The 24,917-nt window shown below is 37.2% G+C and overlaps 2 protein-coding genes across 2 annotated transcripts; one reads left to right on the top strand and one right to left on the bottom strand.

The window, feature by feature from the left end:
- The first annotated feature begins 1,666 nt into the window (after positions 1-1,666).
- Positions 1,667-6,509, top strand: arpin (actin related protein 2/3 complex inhibitor). Its single transcript, XM_086074431.1, has 6 exons — positions 1,667-1,823; positions 2,650-2,725; positions 3,214-3,346; positions 3,695-3,895; positions 4,778-4,941; positions 5,086-6,509. The coding sequence occupies exons 1-6, from the start codon at positions 1,732-1,734 to the stop codon at positions 5,092-5,094; spliced, it is 675 nt and encodes a 224-aa protein (XP_085930557.1). The 5' UTR covers positions 1,667-1,731; the 3' UTR covers positions 5,095-6,509.
- Positions 6,107-23,715, bottom strand: LOC147176306 (aminopeptidase N-like). Its single transcript, XM_086074430.1, has 20 exons — positions 22,952-23,715; positions 21,445-21,587; positions 21,198-21,331; positions 19,656-19,776; positions 17,747-17,901; positions 17,312-17,425; positions 16,974-17,117; positions 16,820-16,885; positions 15,420-15,485; positions 15,164-15,312; positions 14,275-14,354; positions 13,851-13,981; positions 13,399-13,454; positions 13,122-13,269; positions 12,698-12,933; positions 9,547-9,663; positions 8,432-8,599; positions 8,143-8,283; positions 7,667-7,730; positions 6,107-7,086 (listed from the first exon to the last, which is right to left on the bottom strand). Exons 1-20 carry the CDS (start codon positions 23,554-23,556, stop codon positions 6,934-6,936), a joined length of 2,991 nt encoding a protein of 996 aa, XP_085930556.1. The 5' UTR covers positions 23,557-23,715; the 3' UTR covers positions 6,107-6,933.
- Positions 23,716-24,917: the final 1,202 nt, after the last annotated feature.

The raw sequence follows: 24,917 nt of genomic DNA, 5'->3' as shown, positions 1-24,917 counted from the left end.
GATCAACAAGTTTATAATAAAATATACATCCTTTGTTTGCTTTCCATAATAAAATAAAACATTCTCCCATTTTAAACTAAAGCGTTTGTGTAAGTGTGAAGTAATAAATCCACAAAAGTCTTTCCAAAAAGTTGTAGAATGTAAGCAGATCCAAAAGAGGTGCTGGACGGTTTCAGGATGACTTCCGCAGAAAGAACAGTTCACATCAATGTCCCTTTTGAATTTGGTCATATACTGATTTGCAGGATAACATATGTGAAGAATTTTATATGAGACTTCTTTTACCTTATTTGTTACAAAATATTTGTTTGTGATTGTCCATACTTTTTTCCAGTCAATATCATTTACAAAAAAAATCCAAAAAGAAATCACAAGAGGACTGGATACAGAGTCTCTTTGAAATAATGCACGGATATTCCTATTACTATTCGTGTAATGTGTCCGACAGATTTTCCCAATATATGTTTCCATAGGAATGGGGAGAGAAACAGATATAATATTTGATTGAACACTTTTAAATAACATTATTACACCAGTCGGTATGGCATACTCTTTTGGGGTAGCTGGAAACTCGTAAGTACCTAAAAATTCAGCGTATGACATAAATTGTCCATTATTATTAAACATTTGTTTCACAAAAATAATCTGTTTCTCAACCCAAATTAGAGAAAAACAAAGATTTTTTTTAATACAATATATTTGTATTATTCCAAATCTGATATTTATTGGGTGAGAAGTTGTGATTAAAAATAAGGGACCATGCTAATAGAACTTGTTTGTGAAACATAGAGATCTTTACCGGAAGTTTATCTATATTGTAGTCACACCTTAAAATAAAACTTAATCCACCAAACCCAGCGCCCAAATTCCTCAACTGCCACCTCCCCTCTCCCTGACGTCACGTCTCACTTAACTGGCCCCACCCTCACACACACACACACACACACACACACACACACACACACAACAATAACCGACATTACAATACGTTAACAATTAAATATAGTGAAGCTCATTTTATTTATTTATTTATTTTGGTTAGCTGTGTTTGTGGATATTCTTATTCACCAGGTCATCTCATCCGTACAAGAACAGATGAAGCCTACTCGGATGAGTGGCAAAACTTCTAATACAACCAGAGCAGTCCAGTTGTGATCGATTCAATGCCCGAAGAATTTGGTTAGCTGTCTCGTTCGCCTAAGGTCTTGTGTATGTTTATTATATACTGTAAATTGTACTGTTTTTACGTCTTAAAAAAGGCAATATGGAATTGAATTGCTTGTGTAGTTTTAAAGTGTTGAGTAATTCATTGTCTTTGGGATATTATGTCACAGGCATGTTATATGAATTGTTTGAAATTTTGACTTATAAAACAATGTTGGTACCCTTTTAATAAAAACAAACAAACCCATAAATAAACGCAAATTTATTTCACCACACTGTCAATTTTCTATAGTTTTACTTGTCTCCCTCACATTTGAGAGGTCCTTGGTTCTATCGACTCCTGTATGGATTTAAAGATTATGCATGTTGACCCATTCCCCCCCCCCCCCCCCCAATTTTTTTTTCGTTTCGTTCGTAAAGAAAAAAAGGCAACACGAGTCATGCCCTCCGGTACGTACAGTGTCAAAACCAAGTGCACCGTTAATGTGGGTGGAACCGGAAATGTCAATTTCAGGAAAAACACTGACGGGATTTTTTTGGAATACTGTATAGAATAATTTGCGGAAAATGAGCCGAATCTATCATAACACATCTTTAGAAAACAAACCAGTACACAATGAAAAGTATGGCAGTGAGTGGTCACCCAGCTCACATGAAAGGTAGGGGAAACCTGTTATAATTTAGTAAATCCGACTCATTACTTTTAGTATGGACTAACGATTGCCATTTGCTACAGTATTTCGACTGATATAATTGCTTTCCTCTTCTGATGTTCTTGCCGTTGTAACGGCGCAATCCTAGGGAAAAAATGTCGGATCTTGTTTTAAAAACATATTCGAAACATTAAGGACAGGAAGATCATACGGCATTTGATCTTGGTTGTGACGTGACTGTAGTGTTCACGGCCTCCAGGGGGCATGCGAGCATCCATCCATCCATTTTCTTAAACGCTTAGTCCTCACAAGGGTCGCGGGGAGGCGCTGGAACCTATCCCAGCTGCCTTCGGGCAGTAGCCGGGGTACACCCTGAACTGGTTGCCAGCCAATCCAGGGCACACATCGACGAACAACCATCCACACTCACAATCACACCTAGTGACAATTTAGAGTGTTGCATGCGAGCACAATATGTAGTTTGCAATGATTTGACATAATCATTTCCAGGTATGTTGCAAAAACAGCATAATTTAGTGAGATGGTTGACCTGTTTTACTGTGAATTTTTATTTTATTATCTTGTTTATTTTTTTCCTACTCATTTAATTTATATTCAGGGAGTTGTTAAGGAGTTTTGCAGATGAATGCTTTTAAAATGTAATATTTATTGGTTGATTAAATAAAATAAAAAAACAGCACATCTTAAGGAACTGTAATTTATATTAGCTATTGATCTTATGTTTTTATCTAAGTGTCAATTTTTTTTCACTCAAAATGCTGTTTGTATTGAATAAACTAGTGTGGCTTTTTTTGTGGGTTTTTTTCTGCAGTGGTCCTGGAGTGATTACTGAAGGAATGCTTGTAGATATTTCAAGACATGCACTGACTGATGTCAACAATCAGAAGGTACTGTATGTGGACTTAATTGATCACAATACAAAAACCGAGGTTTCACTTCATCAAGTGCTCAATGCAAACATAGGAAATTAATTTACAGTAGTTGGTTCTCTGAAGTGCCTCCTCGACCATCAAGTGTAAAAATACTCAACTAACAATATCTTTTTTGGGGCTGCCAACATATTTCTGTTCTGAATGTTCCCAGATTGTGTCATTACGTAAAAGTAAGGCTAATTTACATACGACCAACCCCACACAGTTTCTCCACCCATGATTTGGCAGCTATGATGCTATTTGTCTCTGGTGATATTTCTTGTGCATGTGTTATATATGCAGAGTCTGGACACTGGTTTGTGTGTGATTCTACAGTCAACAGACCCCTGCCTGTTTTTTTCCTAGTCTACAAACAAACTTATGGCAAAAAGAGTACACATTGAGCCAGTCAACACTGTACAGTTCACCAAAAATCCCAAAATGTTTATTTATTTATTTGCCAGGTTCGTTACTATGTGCTGTACATCAAACCTCGACGCATCCATCGGAGGAAGTACGACCCGAGTGGGAACGAGATTGAACCAAACTTCAGTGACACTAGAAAAGTCAACACAGGCTTCCTCATGTCCTCCTACAGTAAGTAAAGACCAACTTTTATTTACTTGATCAAATTACATCCTGCATTTGTATCAGTCTGCTTTTCCTCATAATGAAATATTTGATTAAATATTTAGTAAATGTGAGGTCTTAAATATAATCTTGAGTGCATCTTAAAAAAAGTTTTTTAAAGGTTCTTTAAATCTGTAGATACGCTGGCTAGGGTACTGTGATACAAAATGTAAGCAGCCTCCTGCAAGCTATTTTCACTTGTAAGAAGGACGGAAATGGAGCGAACAGCTAAGACTCCAACCCAATAAAAAAAAAAGAAGTTAACTTCCTCTAATGTCTACGTGTGTGCCTGTGTTTCCATAAATTTCCATGTAGAGGTGGAAGCTAAAGGGGAGTCAGACATCCTGTCCGGGGAGCAGCTGTCAGGACTGATACGCAAAGCCGATCTGGTGAAAATCACCGACAAGCACAGACCTGCCGGGACGTGGGCCTTCTGGTACCCTGAATGCGAGATGGACAAAACAGAGCTGGAGACAGACATTAGACTCAAGACCAGAGGGAACAGCCCCTTTATATGTGAGTCTGGATTATAATGATGTCATGATATTTCAATCAGGGTCCAAAGAGAATTATTTGGGATTGGTTTAGTTGAGTTGACACTGTATGTTAAAAAAACAAAAAGCAGATGGTGGACATTATAGGGGAAGTCAACTTTAAACAATTCTTGACAATAATATGTTATAAGTGACCTCACCAGTCTAAACATGACATTCCGATTAATATGACATTTTTGGAATATGAGTTATGCAGCAAAATCCAGCCGTTTTTATCCATCTCAGGGGGCGGCCATTTTGCCACTTGCTGTCCACTGAAGATGACATCACAGTTGCTCAGGCAACGACCAATCGCAGCTCACCTGTTTTCTGAAGCTGAGCTGTGATTGGTTGTTACCTTGGACCTGAGCAACTGTGATGTCATTTTCACTCGACAGCAAGTGGCAAAATGATATTAATAAAAACTGCTGGATTTTTGCTGCTTAACTCATATTCCAATAACGTAATATTAACCAGAATACCATATTTAGACGAGTGGGGCTGCATAGAACATATTATTGTCAAGACATTTTTTGGTTGGGGGTTGACTTGATTTCCCCTTTAATGAACTTTCATTAAAGTGTAAATTAACTCAGGTTAGTTTTTTTTTTTTTTTACCTCTTGGGGAGGGTTAAAAGATGAGACTTGATTAGATTAAAACATTCTGTGGTTATTTCTACTTTCAGTAGTTCATTCAGTAGGATTATGTTCATGGGTTTGCTTTGGATAAGATGATCTATTTAATAAATTCAACATTTTTATTTATTTAGTAAAGAAATAAGCCTTAATAATAGATCATTTTGGACTATGTTTGGCCTGGTGGGTTTTTTCACCTTTTTCTTTTGTTTTTTTTTGCTCTTTATAGTCTCCTTAGCCAAAGTAGATGGTGGCACAGTGTCCAAGTGTAACTTTGCTGGAGATCAGAACGCTGGAGCATCGTGGACAGACAAGATTATGGCCAACAAAGCTGGTGCAGATGACACTCAGAAGCCTGCGGGTGAAGGAGAGGGATCGCAGGAGGATGAATGGGTGAGGGCAGCATTGGAAATTCAACCTAGTTCAGACGAACGTACGTTGTACATTGCAGGAACAATGTACTGCGTATAAGAGGGTAAACATTTGACATTCTGCATGATTGATATTAAAAAGCTCACTATGTTGTTTCTTTCTCAGGATGACTAAAGAGAAGACGACATCAGTATTGAGCTCTTGGACCATCTCCAGATTGAACCACCTCAACTTCAGCTTGATGCCATGGATCCGATTTCCTCGGTACCCCTCAGAACACCAAACTTGTTGCACATGTGGCCTTGCCTTGAACTGTTTCTTCAAGCATACAAAATGAGACTGAACTCTTCTTTCGCCTTGGAGTAAAACGGACAGCGTTATGCTCTGGTTATGATTTGGTCACCTACACACGCTCTGTTATTTCACTTGCTTTGCTACTTTCATGCATATTTGCATCAGTCATGTTAACATGCATTAGAAAGAAAGCTCAAACTCCCAATGTACTACATAGGGTTGAATTTCTTCCAATAGCGGTTGAGTTAATATATTATGCAACAATAACAAAGATATGACCAAAGAAGGATAGTCATTATCCCGACAATAGCATTTGGCCTGGAATGGGGAATTCAACTGAAAATTCCCCATGGCCACCTTACCCTGTATATAATTATTCTGAAAGTAAACTATATTATATAGCTTCAGAATTGGTCTTCACATACCAGAAAACTAAAATTTAAAAGAATGCTATTTTATCTTTATTTTGATTTTTTGATTATTTTTTTTTACCTCATGGCTCCATTGACCGCGTGTGCCTGCTGTAATGTATCACAACAATTGATAATGCAATGGTGATTAGGCTTTACGGTAGATGGTAGAACACCGAGAGCAAATTATTCCCATCCTACGCCAGCTGTGTCTCAGTCAGCTATGTGAAACGCTACACTCCCGAAATCCCCTACAAAAGTAGCTATGCAAATTGACATCCATTTGAAAATCTCAAACAAAAACTCTGACACTATTAAAAATATAAAATGCATTACAGTATGTACAATGAAAATAGTGGGGGGGGGGGAAACAGAACAATTACAGATTTAGTTATACAATGACTCCTTTTCAGGAAACGTGTCTATCAACTTAGTTGGCGATTTATTGCTTTAAAACGGATGGTGTCAAATAAATGGACATACTGTACTCATTTTTTCCATTTACGGTAATTTAATTTTTTTTTTACAATTCTTTAATATACCATACATCACTTGTCAGTGAGTAGACCCAACTTTTCTTGTCATCTTTGACTACATACATACATATTGCAAATACACTTTATACATAAATGTTTCCCATTACCAAAATACCATCTATAGCTTTTTTCCCGAATAAAATAATGTAATAAATCTAATAATGTAAACAATAAACATAAACAACAAAACCTGCCATGATTCTTTGCATTTCTTTTCTTAACTCAGTGGGTGTTATATGGAATAGATGGCTAAATAAAGACTGATGGTTTGTTTGATGGCTTGTTGGTGTTTTGGAATTGGGCCTTGCCACAACTGCACATTAGAAACCACCACTAGCCATTACTTCCAATATCTTCTGATGCCACTCCATTGTACAGAAGGACTACATTTCAGCCTTGTACACCAATTATTTGGTCACATGATTACAACAAACATCTCAGTTATCTCAAACATGTTATGTATTTTGTAAAACAGTTACGATTCTGTTCTTCGGCTCTGATATATGTCGAAGCTGGACATGGACTTTGGCAGCATTCATCTTCCACTTGATTTGGAAGGATATATTATAAATAAATATTGATTACTGTTTTCTGCAGAAAAGAGTACTGCAATCTGCATTTTGCTTACATTCCGTATTGATCTCAGGAAATTGGGTTTTAGAAAAGTGCATCAGTCAGTTTTTGGTCCATTTTTTTGGACTTGTCTTCTGGATTTAGTAGCAGATGAAGGAAGGCCTTTCAAAATTGCCTTCAACATCGAATGGACCAAAACGCTACATGTTGTAATCAGTTCTGCTTAGAAACCAGTCCAGTACGGTCTCCTTGTTCTCGCTGACCCACTGGATGTTGACTTTGATCTGCTCAATTGCGTTGTCCACAGTCCCAGAAGCAGCACCAAGATCGTACTTTGTGGCAAAAGCCTCCAACTGCAAAGATTCACAGGTACGTTTTTTAAAATGTAAAAAAGTTACGTCTTTCTAGTCATCAATTTGTGCAAAAGCTTGAACCAAACAGTGAATATGTAGCAACTGGTGACTGCCAGGAACGTAGTGTAAATTAGTGAAAGGGAAAATGAAGCTTCATGAACCACTTGCGATATATTTTACTCCTCTAGATGGTGCTCTTGGTCTAAAGACAAAAGCTAGTGCAATTGAAATTGATTACATTTCCACTCCATCTTTAAACCAAGTGCAAAAAAACATCACAAGAGATTCATGAAGCTTCATTTTCCCATCACTACTGTAAATGTAAAATAATAATAATATATATAGATATATATTTTTTTAAATACCCTTCAGTCCCTTGATGACTTGTTGGTGAGACCCAAAATGAACATGGTTGTTTAATAGTTTGTCACACCATCCAGATTAAAAGAAAAAAAAAAAGCTCAATGCAACATCTATAAACACCATGATGGTAATGACAGCTTCGACTGCGTGACTTATCTTATGATCTAATGTGTTATGATATGTTTGCTTTGACATCACTGCTATAAGGATAAAATACCTGTTCCAGTTCAAACTGTGTCGAGAACCTCCTGCTCACTACCTCGATCAGCTTGGCTCCATCGCTGGGAACAAATAAAATAGAATTGTATTATTGAAACTATTTGTTCTGAAAATGGTCAAGGTTGAATAAACCTTCTCCTAACGTCATTAAGACCACATGACATACATAAAAACTGAAATGAATCAGCGCCACTTCCTTGTGGCCGTTATGAAAAAAAGAAGTCAAGATAAGCACTGATTACAATTGATGACCTTTGTACTCGATGACAACTAATTTAAACAAGCCACTGTGGATCATAATCTTTATGGGTTTGTTCAAAGAATGTGCTCACTTCAATGTCTGATGCAAATAGACAACAGCGGGACTAAACTTGTTCCCATCTGTGGCCTTGGACCACGAGATGAACACAGTTTCATGTCTGCATTAGGAATCACAGATCCTCAGATGTATTTAAGAGTGAAACAAGAACCAACCTCTGACTAACATAGTCCCAATGTGCTTGAATAAAATTCCAGGCTAATCCATGTCCTGCCACATTTGTGGCAATGTAGTTAATAGTCGAAGCAACATCCATCAGTCGTATCTTCTCAGGGTCCAAAGTATACTTCAGGTATCTGCAAGATAAACAAGTCTCTCTTTATTTATTTATTTATTCATCTAGTTGGAATTTACCTTATCTGAAGGCGTAGCCATAATAAAATAATGTTATTAAACCTTTTATCGTTTTTAATATGAAACATCACCGCTACTCGTTAGCGTCACCTGTTTAGAAGCCAGGTCTCCTTGGTGCACGACAGCGCTTTACGAAGCTGGTCTTTCTCTGAGGTTTTACTGGTGGTCTGGAACTTATTCCAAGCAAACTCCCACTCTTTTGATCCCCCAGCGGCCAGAGCTTGGCAGTAGATGACTGACCGCAAGTTGGGGTGAATGCTAAGTCACACAAACACACACGTGAAACATGATCACAGTTTCTGAGATGCATTGTTTTCTCATTTCTTCCTACAGATGTTCCGTGAACCCAATACAGTGGAATCATAAATTATACCCCGTAAAGTTGATCTCATGGTTCGGAACGCAAAACATATTTCAGAAAAATATGCACAAAAGCTATACGAAGCACACTTAGCTTGGGAGATTTTAGCTCCAGAATTGCCTACGAAAGTGCGTTTCACTATTTCTGTGGAAACATTACAACTTACCAACTTTCTTCATAAGAGAATAACACTATCTTCTATTCTCAAAGGTCTGCAATTTATTAGAAAAACTAATAGTGAATGGCAAGTTACATGAAATAGCCTCATAACGGGAGAACTGGCCATCGGGAATTTCAGGGGTTTCCTGAACGGCTAGTCCATTTTTGGGGTAGCTTTGAATAGTTTTTTTGATCGACAACTTGATATAAACTGAATCTGACATAGTTGAGCCTTCACTGCTCATTATCAATGGTGACCAAAATTTTTTTGTTTCAAAGTTGTCAGAGTGTGTGATATTAATCTACATGGGTTTATACTGTATGCCAGAACATCCTTATGGCCAGGCTCGATTTTTGTTCATTTTTAGGTTTGAGATGGATAACAAAATGTATCAATTTAACAATGTTTTGAAGATGGGAGAATTATAGAGAAGGAAAAACATTGTTATTTTTTTCTGCCTAAAGTAGAGGGTGTCTCAAAAACAAAAGCTCTTTTTGACAGTCAATCACTGGCCTAAAACTGACATTTACCTTTGCTAAACCATTGCTGGAGATTAAAGCCAAGAATAACAATTTACATGATTAAGATCACCATGCTGTTAGAGTATCCTAATCAATCAAATCAAGCAGAGAAATAAGTGGGTTGATTTGATAACACATTTTACTCAGCCTAGTGTGTCCATACCTGTTTATGTTGGTATCATTGCTATTCATCCATTTGTCAAACATCCGCGTAGCCATATCTATGCATTCTTGGAGTCCATTGGAACAAGCCAAGTCAATGGCTGTGATCTGGGTGAGCCTTGAAATGAAAGCCAGTGTTACTTCTTTTGTAAAGTCACCAGTAGACCTTGTTTGTTAAATTGTTTGGAAAGCAAAAACAACATGTGAATGATAGGTTGTTTTGTTTTGTTTTGTTTTTTTACCCAGTTTTGTCCTATTACACTAAGTTCTCAAACGTTAAATTGCGTTGACTGTCTACCTACCTACTGGGATGGGCTCAGTTATCTCTGATGTAATACATTATGTCATTAGCAAAATAAATTCTAAAGTGTACAGAAACATTTTGTCTGTCAATGTAAAGAAAGATAAAAACAAAAATGATTTGGGCTCTTTTGTTCTTTTGTGATGCAGCAAGCTAAAGAGCCTAAACACAAACAATTTCAAGGGGGAAAGAAATGGAGAGACTGGAAGAATCCATTTCCAGACTTAAACCCAAAAGATTATGAATTGTATCTGCCAAAGAGAAGACTCAAAGGAGTAACTTCCAAAATAACAACTAAAAGAGGCCACAGTGAAAGCCTGGAAAAGATTCCCAAAGAAGAATTCAAAGGTTTGGTGGTGTCAACAAAGAATTTGAAACTACAGTGGTACCTTGGAGTTTGAACATAATTCATTCCAGCGAATTGTTAAAAGTCCGAATTGTTCAACCTCTGAACAATTTTTCCAATATGAAATAATGTAAATGCATTTAATCCGTTCCCAAGCTCCAAAAACAGAAAATTCCCATTTTAATTTCTATTCATGTTTTTTACATTTACAGTACAGTACAGTATTCAAACAATAAAAAATACCTTACCTTTTTTGTTGTAGTATGATGGCATCAGTGGATGATAAATGCTATGTTAATGCTAGCTTTAGTTCAGTGCTGAGTTTGTGTATTTTACATTAGGCATAAGCGGTCCTTGTGTGAGTTGTTTAACGTCAGGCACGTTGTTGAACAGCTAAGGGGGGTCCTCGTGCCAGTATAGTAGTAGTCACAGTGGTTACAACTGCGCGATAATCTTCTTCCTAATTCCACTGTGGTTCGTGGCACTGTATGTTTTTCTTTGCTGCCACCGGCAATGTTGTCTTTCTTTGGGCTCATGGCGAAGAAAATTTTCGTGAAAAATTCAAAATGCACTCGCGAGTAGTATTCACAATCTGACTGGAAATGAGCAACGCATCGTCTCAACTACCGTAACGTGAGCATTCGGCATTGCTCGACTTCGCTCGGCTACTCGTTTTCAAGGTACGTTCGGCTTAGCTCGCTTTGCTTGGGTGTTCAAACTCCGAAAATGAGTTCAAACTCCGAGGCACTTTTTACTCAGATTTTTTGGTTGAAGTCCGAATTGTACGAGTTCCGAGACGTTCAAACTCTGAGGTTCCACTGTAAATCTATCCATCCTTTTCAAGTTGCCAATTCATTAAGGACACCGTTTAGCTGGAGCGTTTATCAGTTGAATCTATCTCAGGTCACATACAGCACAGGCAAATAACCAGTCATAATCACATTCACTCCTATGGACAATTTAAAAGCTGAAATAGAACGTGCTAAATCCACACAGCATAGCCTCGACTGTGAGACACACATTGCTAGCCACTTGTCATATTGTGGTGCCTTACAACTAACGAGCACAGATCTGCTCCATCAAATGATAAGTGAATGATATGTTATGTATGAAGTGCTACCTCCATGAGCGAAAACGCTTTTATTGTCTTTGCATTACGCAAGCATGGAATTGCCAATGTAGTAAACATTTTTGACTGGCGAGCACATGCGAACGTACTCGCAAATGTGTTCAAACATTAGAGGTGGCAAATCCAGGTCCAGAAAGTAAAAACCCTGACACTGTTTAGTTTTAGCCGCTAGTGCTTGCTAGCTAGCTAGCTCCCTAGCAGGTAAATGAGCACCATGGGAGCTAGCTAACTAGCATCTGAGGCTAAAGCAGAGTTGGCAGAGTTTTTACTTTCTGGACCTTGTTTTGGTACCTCTGTCAAACATACTCATAAGTACATTCGAACATACTGGTGAGTATGTTCAAACGTTCTTGTAGGCTAAATGCTACAAACAGCAGATTTTCCCATAATGCCCCGGGTTATTGGCTTGCACATGCGCCGTTGCGTTATGCAAAAAAATTCCAAACCTACATCATGCACTGCAGGTGTAATAATAAATCATAAAAGTTACAAATAAACAATGTTTTTTTTAATTAACTTTTCGAACATATTGGGTCAAATGCTTAAAAAATATATTTTTCACTTGCCCAGGCCCAAATAATACTAATATGCTGTTTGTAGCATTTACCTTACAAGTATACATTCAAACGTACTCGCGAGTATGTTCAAACACATTTGCGAGTATATTTAAACGTACTTGCGGGTATGTTTGAACGTATTTGAGAGTTTGTTTGAATGTACTCGCAAATATGTTCGAACGTACTCGCCAGTCAAAAATCTTTACTCCAAATTGGCAGTTGTACGATTCCGTTATTGCATGTCTTTATGGGCTCTTGCTTTTCCTTGAGTTACTTATATAACCCTATAAAGCAAAAACGTATCATATTAAATACAATACATTTTGAGCCCTTTATTTCATGAGTATAATATTTTCTCCCCCCTAAACCCACTCATTAAAACCCTGATGTATATGATCTGACACATGCATTGCATGGATAATCCATTAGAGGGCAGTATCACCCAGCTGATGGCTTTTCCAGCGACCTTGCAAGATCGTCCCGATTGAGAAAGCAGAGACAACCTATTCTTAATAGTGGGAAATGTTCTTTCTGATGTTGGGAAATATTAATATGTTTGATATTACTGATATTTTTGACAATTAAAAATGTACCAATTTAAAGCATTGTGACAGGATGTATCAAAATTACACAAATCAAAAGTCAAATGTGGATTCCAAAGGACCAATAAATACTCCATTTACAAAGAATCTGAATTTTCTCTCATATATTTCATGGTTCGGGCTTTATAGGAATAAATATGTATGTTCTTGCTAAACTATATACATCATACTGTTAGCAATATAAACAGAGAGTGCAAGGGAAGCATTTCTTCCTTACTGTAAGGAGTGGTCCATTGGAATTTCAGAGCTGAGTGTGAAGTCGCTGGAGCTGTATGTGGAGTTGCCGGAGCAATCTGTGGAATTGCTGGAGCAGTCTGTTGAGTTGCTGGAGCAATCTGTGGAATTGCTGGAGCAGTCTGTGGAATTGTTAGAGCTGTCTGTGGAGTTGTTGGAGCTGCCTGTGGAGTTGTAGAAGTAACTGTACAAGTTTTCAACTTGATCCCGAAGATAGGCCTGAGAAAGAGAAGTAAAGTCTTACAGAGTGCATGCATGGAAAGGTTCTCAAGCACATTGTTCTACATTTAGTTTGATGTTCATAACCAGCAGAGATTTTTACGTCCTTGGTGAACATATCAGTTACAAAGTCAACATTCTCAAAAACATGACAAATAGTAGTGTCAAGTATAATTCATTAAACATGCCTGCATGGGTCCATACACCTCGGAGCGGTCAAACATGAGGATAAAGTAGTCAAGATTTCGAACTGCAGATTCCCAGGGTATGTAAGTTTTCTCATTGCGAAGGAACCATGTTGTATTTAGAGCAAGAGTCACATCAATAAGTTCGGCCCTGAAAGAAACAAAATAGCAAAGTGAGTGACTATTTAATTGTGTTGATCTACAGAAAATTCCTCTGTGGAGTCCAATTATGTCAATGTTCTGATTAAAAGATTGAAGAAAATAATCAAAGCAGCAATACCTTGCCAAATGAAATGCATCATCAATGAGCTGCCCTCTGTTCATCACTGGAATGTGCTAGACAGCAATAAATAAATAAATAAAAAAGAAAAAAGATGAGACTGATGTTAAAAACAATTGTGTTCAAAACCCAATAGGTGACAAATGCAATTCGGGCTTAAGTGTCAACTTTTTGTGCAACCATTGTGAGGTCAAAGGGGGACAAAAGTAGAAGTTAGTGAACTTGACAGCAGCTACATCAGCTTTGGTCCGGTGCCTTGCTCAAGGGTGTTCCAACCAACACTCAATCTATTTATAATATTCCATTTGAAAAGGAAAAAGATCTACTGCCCTTTCTGCCCTACAAACTTAATCTAACTCATAACTTTCAAAACAAATGATAAAGTATGCATGCTACAACAATGCTTACTGGTAGTTCTATTACTGTATTTGGCAGGTTGGCCTCAAACTCACTTCTGGCTTTGATTCCAGCTGGATGAGGAGTTGCTCCCAATTCTCTGGGTTGTAATTGACTCTGTAATATCCAGTGCAATTGACATTTGCAAGGATCCACTCTCCATGCTTAGAAGTGAATAGGTCTTGAACTGCTCCAAAGGAGATGTTGGTTAATGTTGCATACAGAATATTAAAAAAAAAAATAAAAAAGAGGAAATCATTAAAAATACAAAATATAGTAGAAATAAGCTAGAAGATAGAATATGCCATATTCTACAACTGACTGCTAAATAAGGTATGCTCAGATTCAAATGGGAGAAGATATTTGTTTGTGACTCCGATTGCAGAACAACTATAATTGTTTCTTTCTGAGCTTCACAGTTTTGATTAGGAAAAATTAAGAAAAAAAAGTGGTTAATTTAAAATGGAGCTATTCTCTTACCTGCGCTTCTGCCCTTCAACCAGATGAGAGTAGTTCCTGATGCATTTGACATCACTCGGATTGGGACATGCCACAATAGACTGAAGAGTGAAAATAACAGACAGTAATCAGAGTTGAAGTCTTTTCGGGTAGTTAAGTGAGTCAGCTGAACTCGGGGCTGTCATGATGTAATTTTGCAGATAGAACAATGCAACATTAGAGCTGTGTTTAAAATGTTGCCTTGACAAAGGTTATATGGTTGATCAACACCAACTAAAGTGGTTTACATTTACAATATACATATATCATATACATTTGGCTGAATACAATTTTAAAAAACCCATATCATTTTCATTCCACTTCACAATTATGTGCTACTTTATGTTGTTCTATTACATAAAATCTCAACAAAATACACTCAAATCACAAAATGTGGAAAACACTGGCTTACTACTTTTCATTGTCATAGTTTTCCATTTTTGCACTGTAAAAAAAAAACCATAGCAGAATTTCAACGTTTATTTTATTGTATTTTACTGATTTTTTCATTTAATTAAAAAAAATAGACTGTGATCTTATATAGTGAATGTAAAATAACATGACAACACTGTAACTGTGATTTGTTGATGTTTTGAAAAGATGAATCACATAATGTTTTTGTGTCATATACTGTTATATTACATCAAACACAAATTATTATAAAACCTATTTTCATAATTTTTTTTTAACATGTTTTATTTTTTTTACAGCGTGGTAATGAATTTTTTGTACTTCATGTTAACACGCACTTTTGGTTGAATAAATTATACCGAGTTGCACAATGTTGATGGTGTCTGCTCTGCTGTTTGCTAACCATAAGAGTTACAAATGAAGTAATAATTTTTGCTTGAAAATGTAACACATGACATACCTGGAGTCGAAAGAACTGTTGAAAAGGAAGTGCTTCTGGGAGATCCTGCCATTTGTAGTGTTGATGGTAATGACAGGATATCCAACTTGATTGGTCCATGTGCCCATCACCCTGGCAACATCGGTGTGACCCCCATCCTCAACAACAGCCTGAATGTATGGAACATAAGCGTGTAATATAGATGCTTTTCTTTTGTGTAGGCCTGCTAATGTTAGTTTAAAAACATTTGGGGTTTTGGATGATTTTGTTAACTTGCCTTTCGTATCTCACCCCAAAGGTCATACTGGTCAGTGGTTCCAAATTTAAAGTCACTGAGGTAGTTCTGGAAAGATTAAAAAGGGAGGGAAAAATGGATTAGGTGTTCTTCCCTGGGTTGTTTGTTGGATGGAAAGGTGGAAAATACAAAATATCTGCCAAATATCCCCTTTCAGTTTTTATGTGAGGATCAGTAAAAGATGTGCACCGAGCAGACTTCATTACTATTTTTTTTAATATAATCTGTAATTCAGATGCATTCATGAAAGCATTATTCATAAATTACACTTACCTATACCGTAACATCTCACTTCCAATTGTTCCTGTGACAAACCCTATATTTAAATTTGTTACACTTTTTTTCTTTTGACATTTTTGAGAACCTCCTCAAGTAGGACTAATGTTGTTTCCTTGGTCTGTGAAATTGACTTGACGGAAGTCATTTTAAATAATAGAACACTTGAGTCACAGAGGGGGAGAAAAAATGAAAGGAGGAAGAAAACAGAGACCTCAGAAGGGATGGATTTCAGAGAACTCTGACAATGAAAATGTTTGCTTTGTTATAAATGAAGACAAAAACGCAAAACAGATGTTAGGATATAAAGTGATTATGTTGCTGTCAATGGGCTTACTCATCCTATTATAATTCACTGGACCTGGTGGGCGGACTGGGCAGTATACAGCAAAGCCTACATTTGAATTTGAATGATACTTTCTCATAATATACAATATTTCGAATTTACTATATGACTGTATTGGTCATTTGTTACTGTCCTAAACCTGCACTGATATATATAATGTGTCATATTTTCCTCAATTATTGTTATTATTTGTGTTATATTTTCCAATAAAAGTACTTCGTAACAAATATGGTACATTAATATAATATATGTCATATTGCATCTCTTTCAGATCCAATATCATTGAAAATGTTGCATGCAATTTGATTTAATTTACATTTCCCTCAGTTCATTATTTATTATTTGTAATACTTTTGATACATTAGTCTTATAGTGGTTGCTCAACAACATTTATAATAATTAATGTACACAAAAAAAGGAGTACCGTTAATGTCTAAACTTCAGGAAAATTACTCTTTTATGACAAAACAAGGCATTCTTTGTATAGAAACAAGTAAAGAATGTTAAATGTTACTTAACACAGTTCACAAAGTGTTTATGAAAATGCAAGTAAACTCTAGAATGGATTATTTTCATTAGTGAAAATTTGTTTTGAAATTAGAATTTATTCGTCGACCAGCAACAGAATTAATGAGGTCATTTTCTTTGTCGAGTCTGAGAGAGTAGAACTTCTTTCTGGCAGGCTAATGGGTCGTGCCACAGAATACAACAATTAAAATGCAACTTATGCTGATTCACGCAAGGGTACGTCAACACTTACGTTAATCCCTTTGTCGAAATTTCTTTGCTCCACAGCATCCGCCAGCATCCTCAGCACATTTGCTCCCTACAGCATATACAAACATACCCAAAGTTCACTTTGTCTTATCAATACATGAGAACATTACTACAGTATTTTCCACATTTGAGTATACCTTGTAGTAGGATATAACATTAAACTTCTCAGTGATCTGTGAAGTGGACTGGATGTTGCTTTGTGGGACACTCAGAGGATGTGAAGAAGCCAATGCGTCGTGCTCAAGTGCTGCATGGAGTTCATGCATGATGTACATTTCTCTCTGGGGGAGACAGACAACACAGCACATAATAATGCCTATAGACAAGACAAGTAAGAGGTATCAACTTCTCAAATCAATATAGCACCTTCCATACATCAGAAATGCAACGCAAAGTGCTTTATAGAGATAAAAACGGACAATGGAAATGACTACAAGCATATAAAAATCCATCCCCACATACAAGCTCATCTTACCACTTTAAACGTTGGTTCAACGCCGTCCATTGCCAAGGTTGCCATGTAGGTGGCTAAGCCCTCATTTAGCCAAACTTCACTCCACCATTTCATAGTCACAAGATTTCCAAACCACTGCAAGCACAAGGAACGAGGAGTTATTACACATGGCATGTGCCCACAGTAATTATTACTTGTTATTTTATTTTTATTTCAGAGACTGAAGCGAGCATCAACGTAGACCGCTGGTGCAAATTGTATAGTACAGAATTTGATTTGTTATTTCATGGTCAAAATCAATGGATTTCCTTTGTCAAACTATTATAACTGGCAAGACGGCGATCTGCGGGATGAATAGTTTGTGTCACTCATATAGCTACTTCTGTCAAAGTGTCACTAGCATAACTAGCAGCTTGATTAGAATGCAAAATTACTCATGTGTTTCTTTTTACGAACCTGGTGTGCCAGTTCATGTGCAATGAGGTAGGAGATTGTTTCCTTGTGCAACTGGGATGACACTCCCTCTTCATACAGCAAGGCTCCCTCGTCATATGTGGTCAGTCCCCAGTTTTCCATCGCTACCGCAGACAAATCTGGCAGTGCAACTTGATCTGAAGGAATGATTAAGCATAATTAACTCATTGACTGCCATTGACGGGTATAGACGTCAAAAATTCATTTGAACTATTTCTACTAGTTTTAAAAAAAAATCTCCACTTTTGTTAACAGGAGTATGAAAACCTAGAAAAAAAATATTGTACATTTACAACAGATATAACGTGTGATATAACGTGATTAATCGTGAGTTAACTATTGAAATCAAGCGATTAATAAAAAATAAAAAAAATCGCCTGATGCGATTTAAAAAAAGAAAGAAAAAAATATTTAAAATCAGGGGCATCAGGCGGTTAAAATTTTTAAACGTAATTAATCGCATGACTTCAGTAGTTAACTCACGATTAATCACAAATGTTATATCAGTTCTAAATGTACAATAACAAATTCTAGGTTTTCATACTCTAGTTAACAAAAGTGGGAAAAAATGTTAAACTAGTAGAAATAGTTCAAATGAATTTTTGACGTCAATGGCAGTGAATGAGTTAACTATCCACAAAGCAATAGTGAGGTTCTTCTTCCAGAAATCCTGTCAAGGCTCATACATTGGGGGAAACAAGTTGGGGACATGTGAGTAATGTTTCGAATCTGCATTCTGACCAAATAATATTATTCTGTTTCCTACTCTGTTAAAACACTGTCGGCAATTAATTAATTATTAGGAATAACTAACATGAATGATGCATTCACATAGATGAACGTCATGAATTATTCATTACATACAACTAAAGGTGCACTAATTTGAGTAAACGTATTATTTTAGAAGTGTGCATCAAACTGGTAGCCATTTAACCCCTTCGGACCCGCATTGTTTTCTGCTGGACAAAATGTCTTTCTTTTTTTGTGTGTGCTGATTTTGACTCTTTTCCCCACATAAGAACAACATGGAAATTATTTTTTGAGGTTATCTCATGTTTGTAGTTGTTATAGTGGATGCCAGGATAATATGGCTGTAACGTGTTGTAAACTTACCAAGCTTATATTTTTAACATGAACATCATGCAAATCAACTTGCGATTGTGATTGGTTAGTTAAGATCCAATCATGAGTGTTGACATCATCCAAATGATCAGTTTTATTGGTTTAGGAACGCACATATGTCATGTCCACTGCAACCATCTATGGGTCTGAAGGGGTTTAAATGAATCAGCACTCAATAAGTAGGAGTAGCTCTCAGTTTCAAAAAGGATGGTGAACCCTTGTTTAGAGGCACAAGTGTACAGTATTATAATTTTCAAATAAGAAAAGTGCTTCTTGGATTTTGAAGATCTCGAGTTAAGAAAGCTCTTAATAGTAATATTTGTAGTGCTACCGAGATGAAAAGAATTTCAATATGCTAATTGTTCAATAAGATAATTGAGAATGAGCTCCAAGGACAAACAGTTTTATAATAACGTTTAGATAACATCTTTTACCGCTCCCTCTCTATCAATAAGGATTTTATGATATCGGAAAAAGAAAAACAAAGGCAGGAGTCATCATTGGCTGTTGAGACAGATAAAAATGTTTACAGCGGAGCTACATCGCCATGGTTACACATACTGTATATGCGCAATATTAAGGCTCAATAAACAGTGAGGGCTCTATTGTGGCATGAAACAAAGCGTTTTCCTGGCCAATCGTAGCGGCCTCCCTCACTCATTTGCAGATGGAGGTGGGCTCGAGGCACAATACGCCCGATTTCCTCTGGCTTGACATTGCGGAAACAGAAAGAGAATTTTATCCATCAAGACATTGAATAAATTCTTACCAAGCTTTTTCATGTGGTATCTCATTTCAAAGTGTTTTTCATAGAACGTGAGAATCTTTCCGGTAACATTTGCTGCATATTGAGTGTGTCTAGCAGCAGTAGCCTCTGGCCGCGCAAATGTCTGTAAGAGAAAGTCATAGAGGGAACAATACATAAGGTCCAGTTTTGTTTTTATTTTCATCATTTGCACACATGAACAAAATTGTTATTGTTGAAGAAAGAAAAGTCAACTTATTAAATTTTTTTTGCTTAATTTGTTGAAAAATAACAAAAGAAAACAAGGCACTTTATTTTTGTGGACCAGCAAAATTAGGCCTATTTGGATTAACCGATTTCCCGTAACTGAACAATGAGTCATAAGCTAGAGTGGCACCTATGTTTTTATTTCTTTATGGGAATGGTGCCAACAATTTTGTTCACAAAAGTCACAACAAATGAGTGTAAAGGGCAGCAAAAGATGCTGCCAGTCAGGGCTGGACTGGCACAAAAAAATCGGCCCAGGCATTTTGACTTAGGCCTGCCAGGCTGGCCCAGCCCAGCCTGACTTTTGCCTAACATGTAGTTCTGCCACTGATGTTTATTGATGATGTTTCAGTTTGCTATCCATATTCGAAATTGATTAATGGACTGGTCCTTCTAAATTGCGGGCCAGTCTATTGTAGTAAAATGAAGAAAATAATCATTAAAAAGCACTGCATCTGCCCCAAAAGAGATCGGCCCACCGGGCATCTGCCCTGTATGCTAGATGGCCAGTCCTGCCCTGCTGCCAGTCAACATAGCAAACATGAACTCAATGTGTCTTACTTTGGTTTGGTTGAATATATAAACACAAAGAAAACACATTACAAGTCTAAAATATAAATTGAAGCAAAAAAGAAAACAAAAATAGGAAAAAAGAAAATAGTTTATATGTTCAAAAGGGCTAGGAGGAAATTAAAAACGTATCTAGTCCTACCCCTTATTCGTTTTATGTTAATAAAATAATAAGGTAATGTATTTTAACAAAAGGAAATGTATAAACCTAATCATATATACAAGTGCACTTAAACATACGCATAAGCCCAGACTCGATCTCACGTCCTCTACACTGGCAGGCGGACGTGCTAACCAGTCAGCCCACTGTGCCGCTTACATACACTCTTTCTATTTCAATTGAATTTACCATAATTTTGACCTGTTGTGTGGTTTGTCTTGTACCAAAAACTATAAACTTGGTTTAATGATAATTTGTTTAAGTCAAACCAGTTTTTTAATGTGTTCAATTTATTCTGCACTGTAGTCAGAAGCTGCTTCAGGTTCTCTCCCGAACAGTAGAGAGTTGTGTCATCGGCGAATAAGATAATTTTTTTATATTTTTGAGACACAACAGATATCATTTATATACAATATAAATAATTTGGGGCCTAACACAGACCCTTGGGGAACTCCATGAGTGATCTTCAAGTGTTTTGATTGCATATTGTTAAACTGTAAGTACTGATATCTATTATTCAAATAACTTTTCATTCATTTATATGCCACTTAAAATAAAAGCACACTTACTCGGATATACACACGGTCGTGCTCCGATGTGATGAACGTGAACTCTGAAACGGTGAATGCCAACAAGTATGTGGACATTTTTGGTGTGGGATAAAAACGAGTGAATTCCCACTCGTCGTCAAGTTTTTGATTTTCTGAAAGGGGATAGTGGACGGAAAGTAGATTGCATGAAAATATAAATGTTGCCTTGTTTCAAAAACATATTTACCATAGTTACATCAATGCATTCTAAATCTTATTTATTCACCTGCCAGAGCTTCATTTCCAAGTGCATCCATGCTTTTTCTATGAATGATTGTCACATCAAACACAGCTTTCATTTCCGGCTCATCAAAACAAGGAAACACTCTTCTGGCGTCTGTTGGCTGCAGATGTGTACTAGCAAGAAATCTATGAATAAAAAGTTGAATATTTTCACCATTAAGTACATCGGGAGTAAGGAGTACAGTAGTGAGTCACATATGTGCAAGTCATGAGCAAGTCTCAAGTCAAGTTTCAAGCAAGTCCCAAGTTACTGTGCACAAAGAAAAAGAAAAAAGAGGCAAGCAAGTAAAGTCGAGTTGCTGCCAAAGTTATTTTTTGGTTCAAGCAAGTCTTAAGTCAAGTCAATTTTGATCAGTTACAACATATATTGCAGTGAAATATTTTTTCACTGATCATGACACAAAAAAAGTACATTGTCAGCTCTAGAAATTTAATAAAAGCAAAAAGTATATTTTCAATTTAACAACTTAAGAGTATATCATTTAGAATAATGAAGTGAAGGAGAGAGATTACTTTGTGCATTTTGTAGGATGTTACTTGAAATGAAGTCAAGTAGACATGTATTAGTTGACCGGACCCTGCCAAATCAAATATGGAGTCTGATGTCTATGCTGAAATCATATTAAAAATATATGTATATGGTTTCAAAATTATAGTCTCTGTAATGTCTAATATGTATCACTTTATTGTCTTTTCTATTAAATGCATAACTGACAAGAAGATTAATGAATATTTGACTTTGGTGAAATGGCGGTCAACTCGGTGAAATGATACTCCACGCTCATAACCATTAAAATCAAGCAAATCCCCCTTTCAGTTTAATTCAACTATTTAGTTTTAGTTGTCAAACTGGAATTGAAATTTTATATTTGTTTGTATTTTTGTCACTTTGAAAAAAACCTATTTCTGTTTTAAATATATTGGGGGCATCTACTTACCATTTTATATCAGAGCCTAAAATTGAAACTCGAAAAATCTGTCATTTTTGTTGTAGTGGAAAGAAATAATAAACTAAATGTTTAAGACAATGAAGTACCAAGTCCTAATTTTGGTGATTCAAATTAATTTACTTGCCTTGAGTCCCTCACCAGTAGTTATCTTTTTTTCTTCTTCAAATAACCAGAGCAAGGGGCACCATGCATGTAGCCCCCAAGTACCACATTAGTAACCCACTGCCCTGTTATAAAAATAGGTGACTAATGATGGGACATTATGATTTTCTCACAATCTTAAGAGAAGTCATCATTTGAAGAGCTAAAGACTGGCTGAAATTGATTTTTAAAAAATGCTACAATTTAATATAGATTCCTAATTATTTTGAGAAATCATGATTATGATAAGTCTATTCACATAAATGAATATCATTACTCATGAATAATAAGGTCACTTGTATTGTATACAGCAACCAAGTGTTCAACATAATGTTTAAAAAAAAAGTTACATTGAAAGTAATAACTCAACAGATTTATCAATCAAATTCTCTCCCTTACCTCTCTTTGTTTGTATTATCCTCAGAATGGGGAACGCCTTCATCATATGTGCTTACATACAAGGCTTGAAGATTTTGTGATATCTCTCCCTCGAATGCCAGAAACAAGCTGTAGTTCTTCCCAACCTCCAATGGATTCTTTAACTGGATCTCCAAGAAATCACTTTCATCTGTATGATGTATCAGGTCAGAGATCTCCATCTTCTTTTTTGTCATTTCGTTCTTCACCAATGGATCATAAACCCTCAGGTCTCGGCTATGGAGGTAAATGCTCCATGTCTTCTCAACGCAATGAAAACGTACCGATGAGTTACCAGTGAAGAGCATCGTCTGGTTGGGAGTGGTGACATTAACTTCCTCGATGATTTGGGAGTAGAGATGAAGATGGAGAAAAATGTTGTACTTCTCAGGCACAAGATTTGTCGGCAACCGCATGACAGGCGGCGGTGCCATAGTGGTGGTTGGCAGGGTCGGACGTGGCGTCGGCTTCATTGTCGCGATCTGAGTTTTGTAAAAAATAATCATCGTGAAAACGCTGCTAATGACAGACACAGTCAGGATGCCAAAAGCAGCGGCGAAGGCCTTGGACGTGGAGGTCTTCAGCATGGTGGCTGCTGTCCCGGGGGTCGTCCGTTTTGCTTGCCTGGCTGAGTTTAGTATGACAGGTCTCTGTAAGTTCGGATCTGCAAAAACTTATCTGCATCCAAGTAACCGCCCTCTCATAAATAGGGCTTGGCCCTGCTATCCCAAGTCTGTGTTTGGATTAAGCATTAACCTGGACATTGCATAGGGAGCAAAGAGTAAGTGATTCAGTAGGGATGGTTGTAAATTACACGTCATCGAGAGTGCGCAAACATCTGGAAGTGGTTATTGTGGTCCAGCCACAAACTCCAAGATAATTCTCATCAAGCGCAAGGCAGCCCATCTCTCTGCTTCATCACCTTCCATTTCTCAGCATGATCGTTACGGTGGATTTAAAAAGTCTACACACCCCTGTTTAAATGCCAGGTGATATAAAAAAAACGTGACAAAGTTCATTTCAAAACGTTGTCACCATTAATTACCCAAATAATCTTTTCAAGGGTAAGAATTTTTTTTAGATTTGCCTGTTTTTACGCCGGTCTATGAAGATAGAGCCCAATCAAGGTGTGTGAATACTTTTGGCAGAACATTGTTTCAGTCAAAGCAGGAATTTCCGGCAATTACAAGCCGTTTAGTAAATGTGATATTCTCCCACCTTTTTCATATATCTGATATGATAGGGTGGCAACTGGCAATATGGAAGACTGATTACTTTAATAAAAATCAAAGGTGCTGCAGCAAAGTATTATTTTTGATAGTGTGCATATGTATTAGGGATGTAACGATATCCAAACGCGATATGATATCATCATGATATGAAGGTCACAATACGATAGCTGACAGGTACCGGCTGGCTAAGCGGTACGCGGCTTCGGTGGTCGCTGAGGCAAAAACTCGGACATGGATGGAGTTAAGTGAGGCCATGTAAAATGACTTCCGGACAGCTTCGAGGAAATTCTGGTCCACATCCGGCATCTCAGGAGAGTAAAGCAGTGCACCATTAACACTGTGTATAGTGGAGATGGGGTGCTGCTGACCTCAACATCGTGAGTCAGTTGGGAGAATAATTCAAAGTCCTCTTCAATTCCACCGACACGTCTTCCTTAGAGGAAGCAGAGTCTGGGGACTCTGAGGTGGGCTTTCCTATCTCTGGGGTCGAAGTCACTGAGGTGGTTGGAAAGCTCCTCAGTGGATGAGAGTGTTCTCCGGAGTTCCTAAAGGCTCTGGATGTTGTGGGGCTGTCGTGGTTGACACGCCTCTACAACATCATGTGGACATCGGGGACATTGCCTCTGGATTGGCAAACTGGGGTGGTGATCCCCCTTTTTAAGAAGGGGGACCGGAGGGTGTGTTCCAACTATAGAGGGATGACACTCCTCAGCCTC

Source organism: Leptonotus elevatus, chromosome 4 (assembly GCF_054856555.1).
Source record: "Leptonotus elevatus isolate MCC_2025b chromosome 4, RoL_Lele_1.0, whole genome shotgun sequence".
Classification (NCBI taxonomy): Eukaryota; Metazoa; Chordata; class Actinopteri; order Syngnathiformes; family Syngnathidae; genus Leptonotus; species Leptonotus elevatus.
The sequence above is the reverse complement of the archived record's forward strand: the minus strand, read 5'-3'. Positions and strand labels throughout refer to the sequence as shown.

Bases quoted from the DNA above. Each gene is read 5' to 3' on its own strand.
- arpin (XM_086074431.1), top strand. From the start codon at position 1,732: ATGAGCCGAATCTATCATAACACATCTTTAGAAAACAAACCAGTACAC. The intron at 1,824-2,649 runs GTAGGGGAAACC...TTTTTTCTGCAG, and splicing joins TCACCCAGCTCACATGAAAG to TGGTCCTGGAGTGATTACTG. The intron at 2,726-3,213 runs GTACTGTATGTG...TTTATTTGCCAG, and splicing joins CTGATGTCAACAATCAGAAG to GTTCGTTACTATGTGCTGTA.
- LOC147176306 (XM_086074430.1), bottom strand. From the start codon at position 23,556: ATGCTGAAGACCTCCACGTCCAAGGCCTTCGCCGCTGCTTTTGGCATC. The intron at 13,270-13,398 runs GTATTGCTGCTT...TGTTTCTTTCAG, and splicing joins GATGCATTTCATTTGGCAAG to GGCCGAACTTATTGATGTGA. The intron at 8,600-9,546 runs GTATGGACACAC...TGTGTGACTTAG, and splicing joins AATGATACCAACATAAACAG to CATTCACCCCAACTTGCGGT.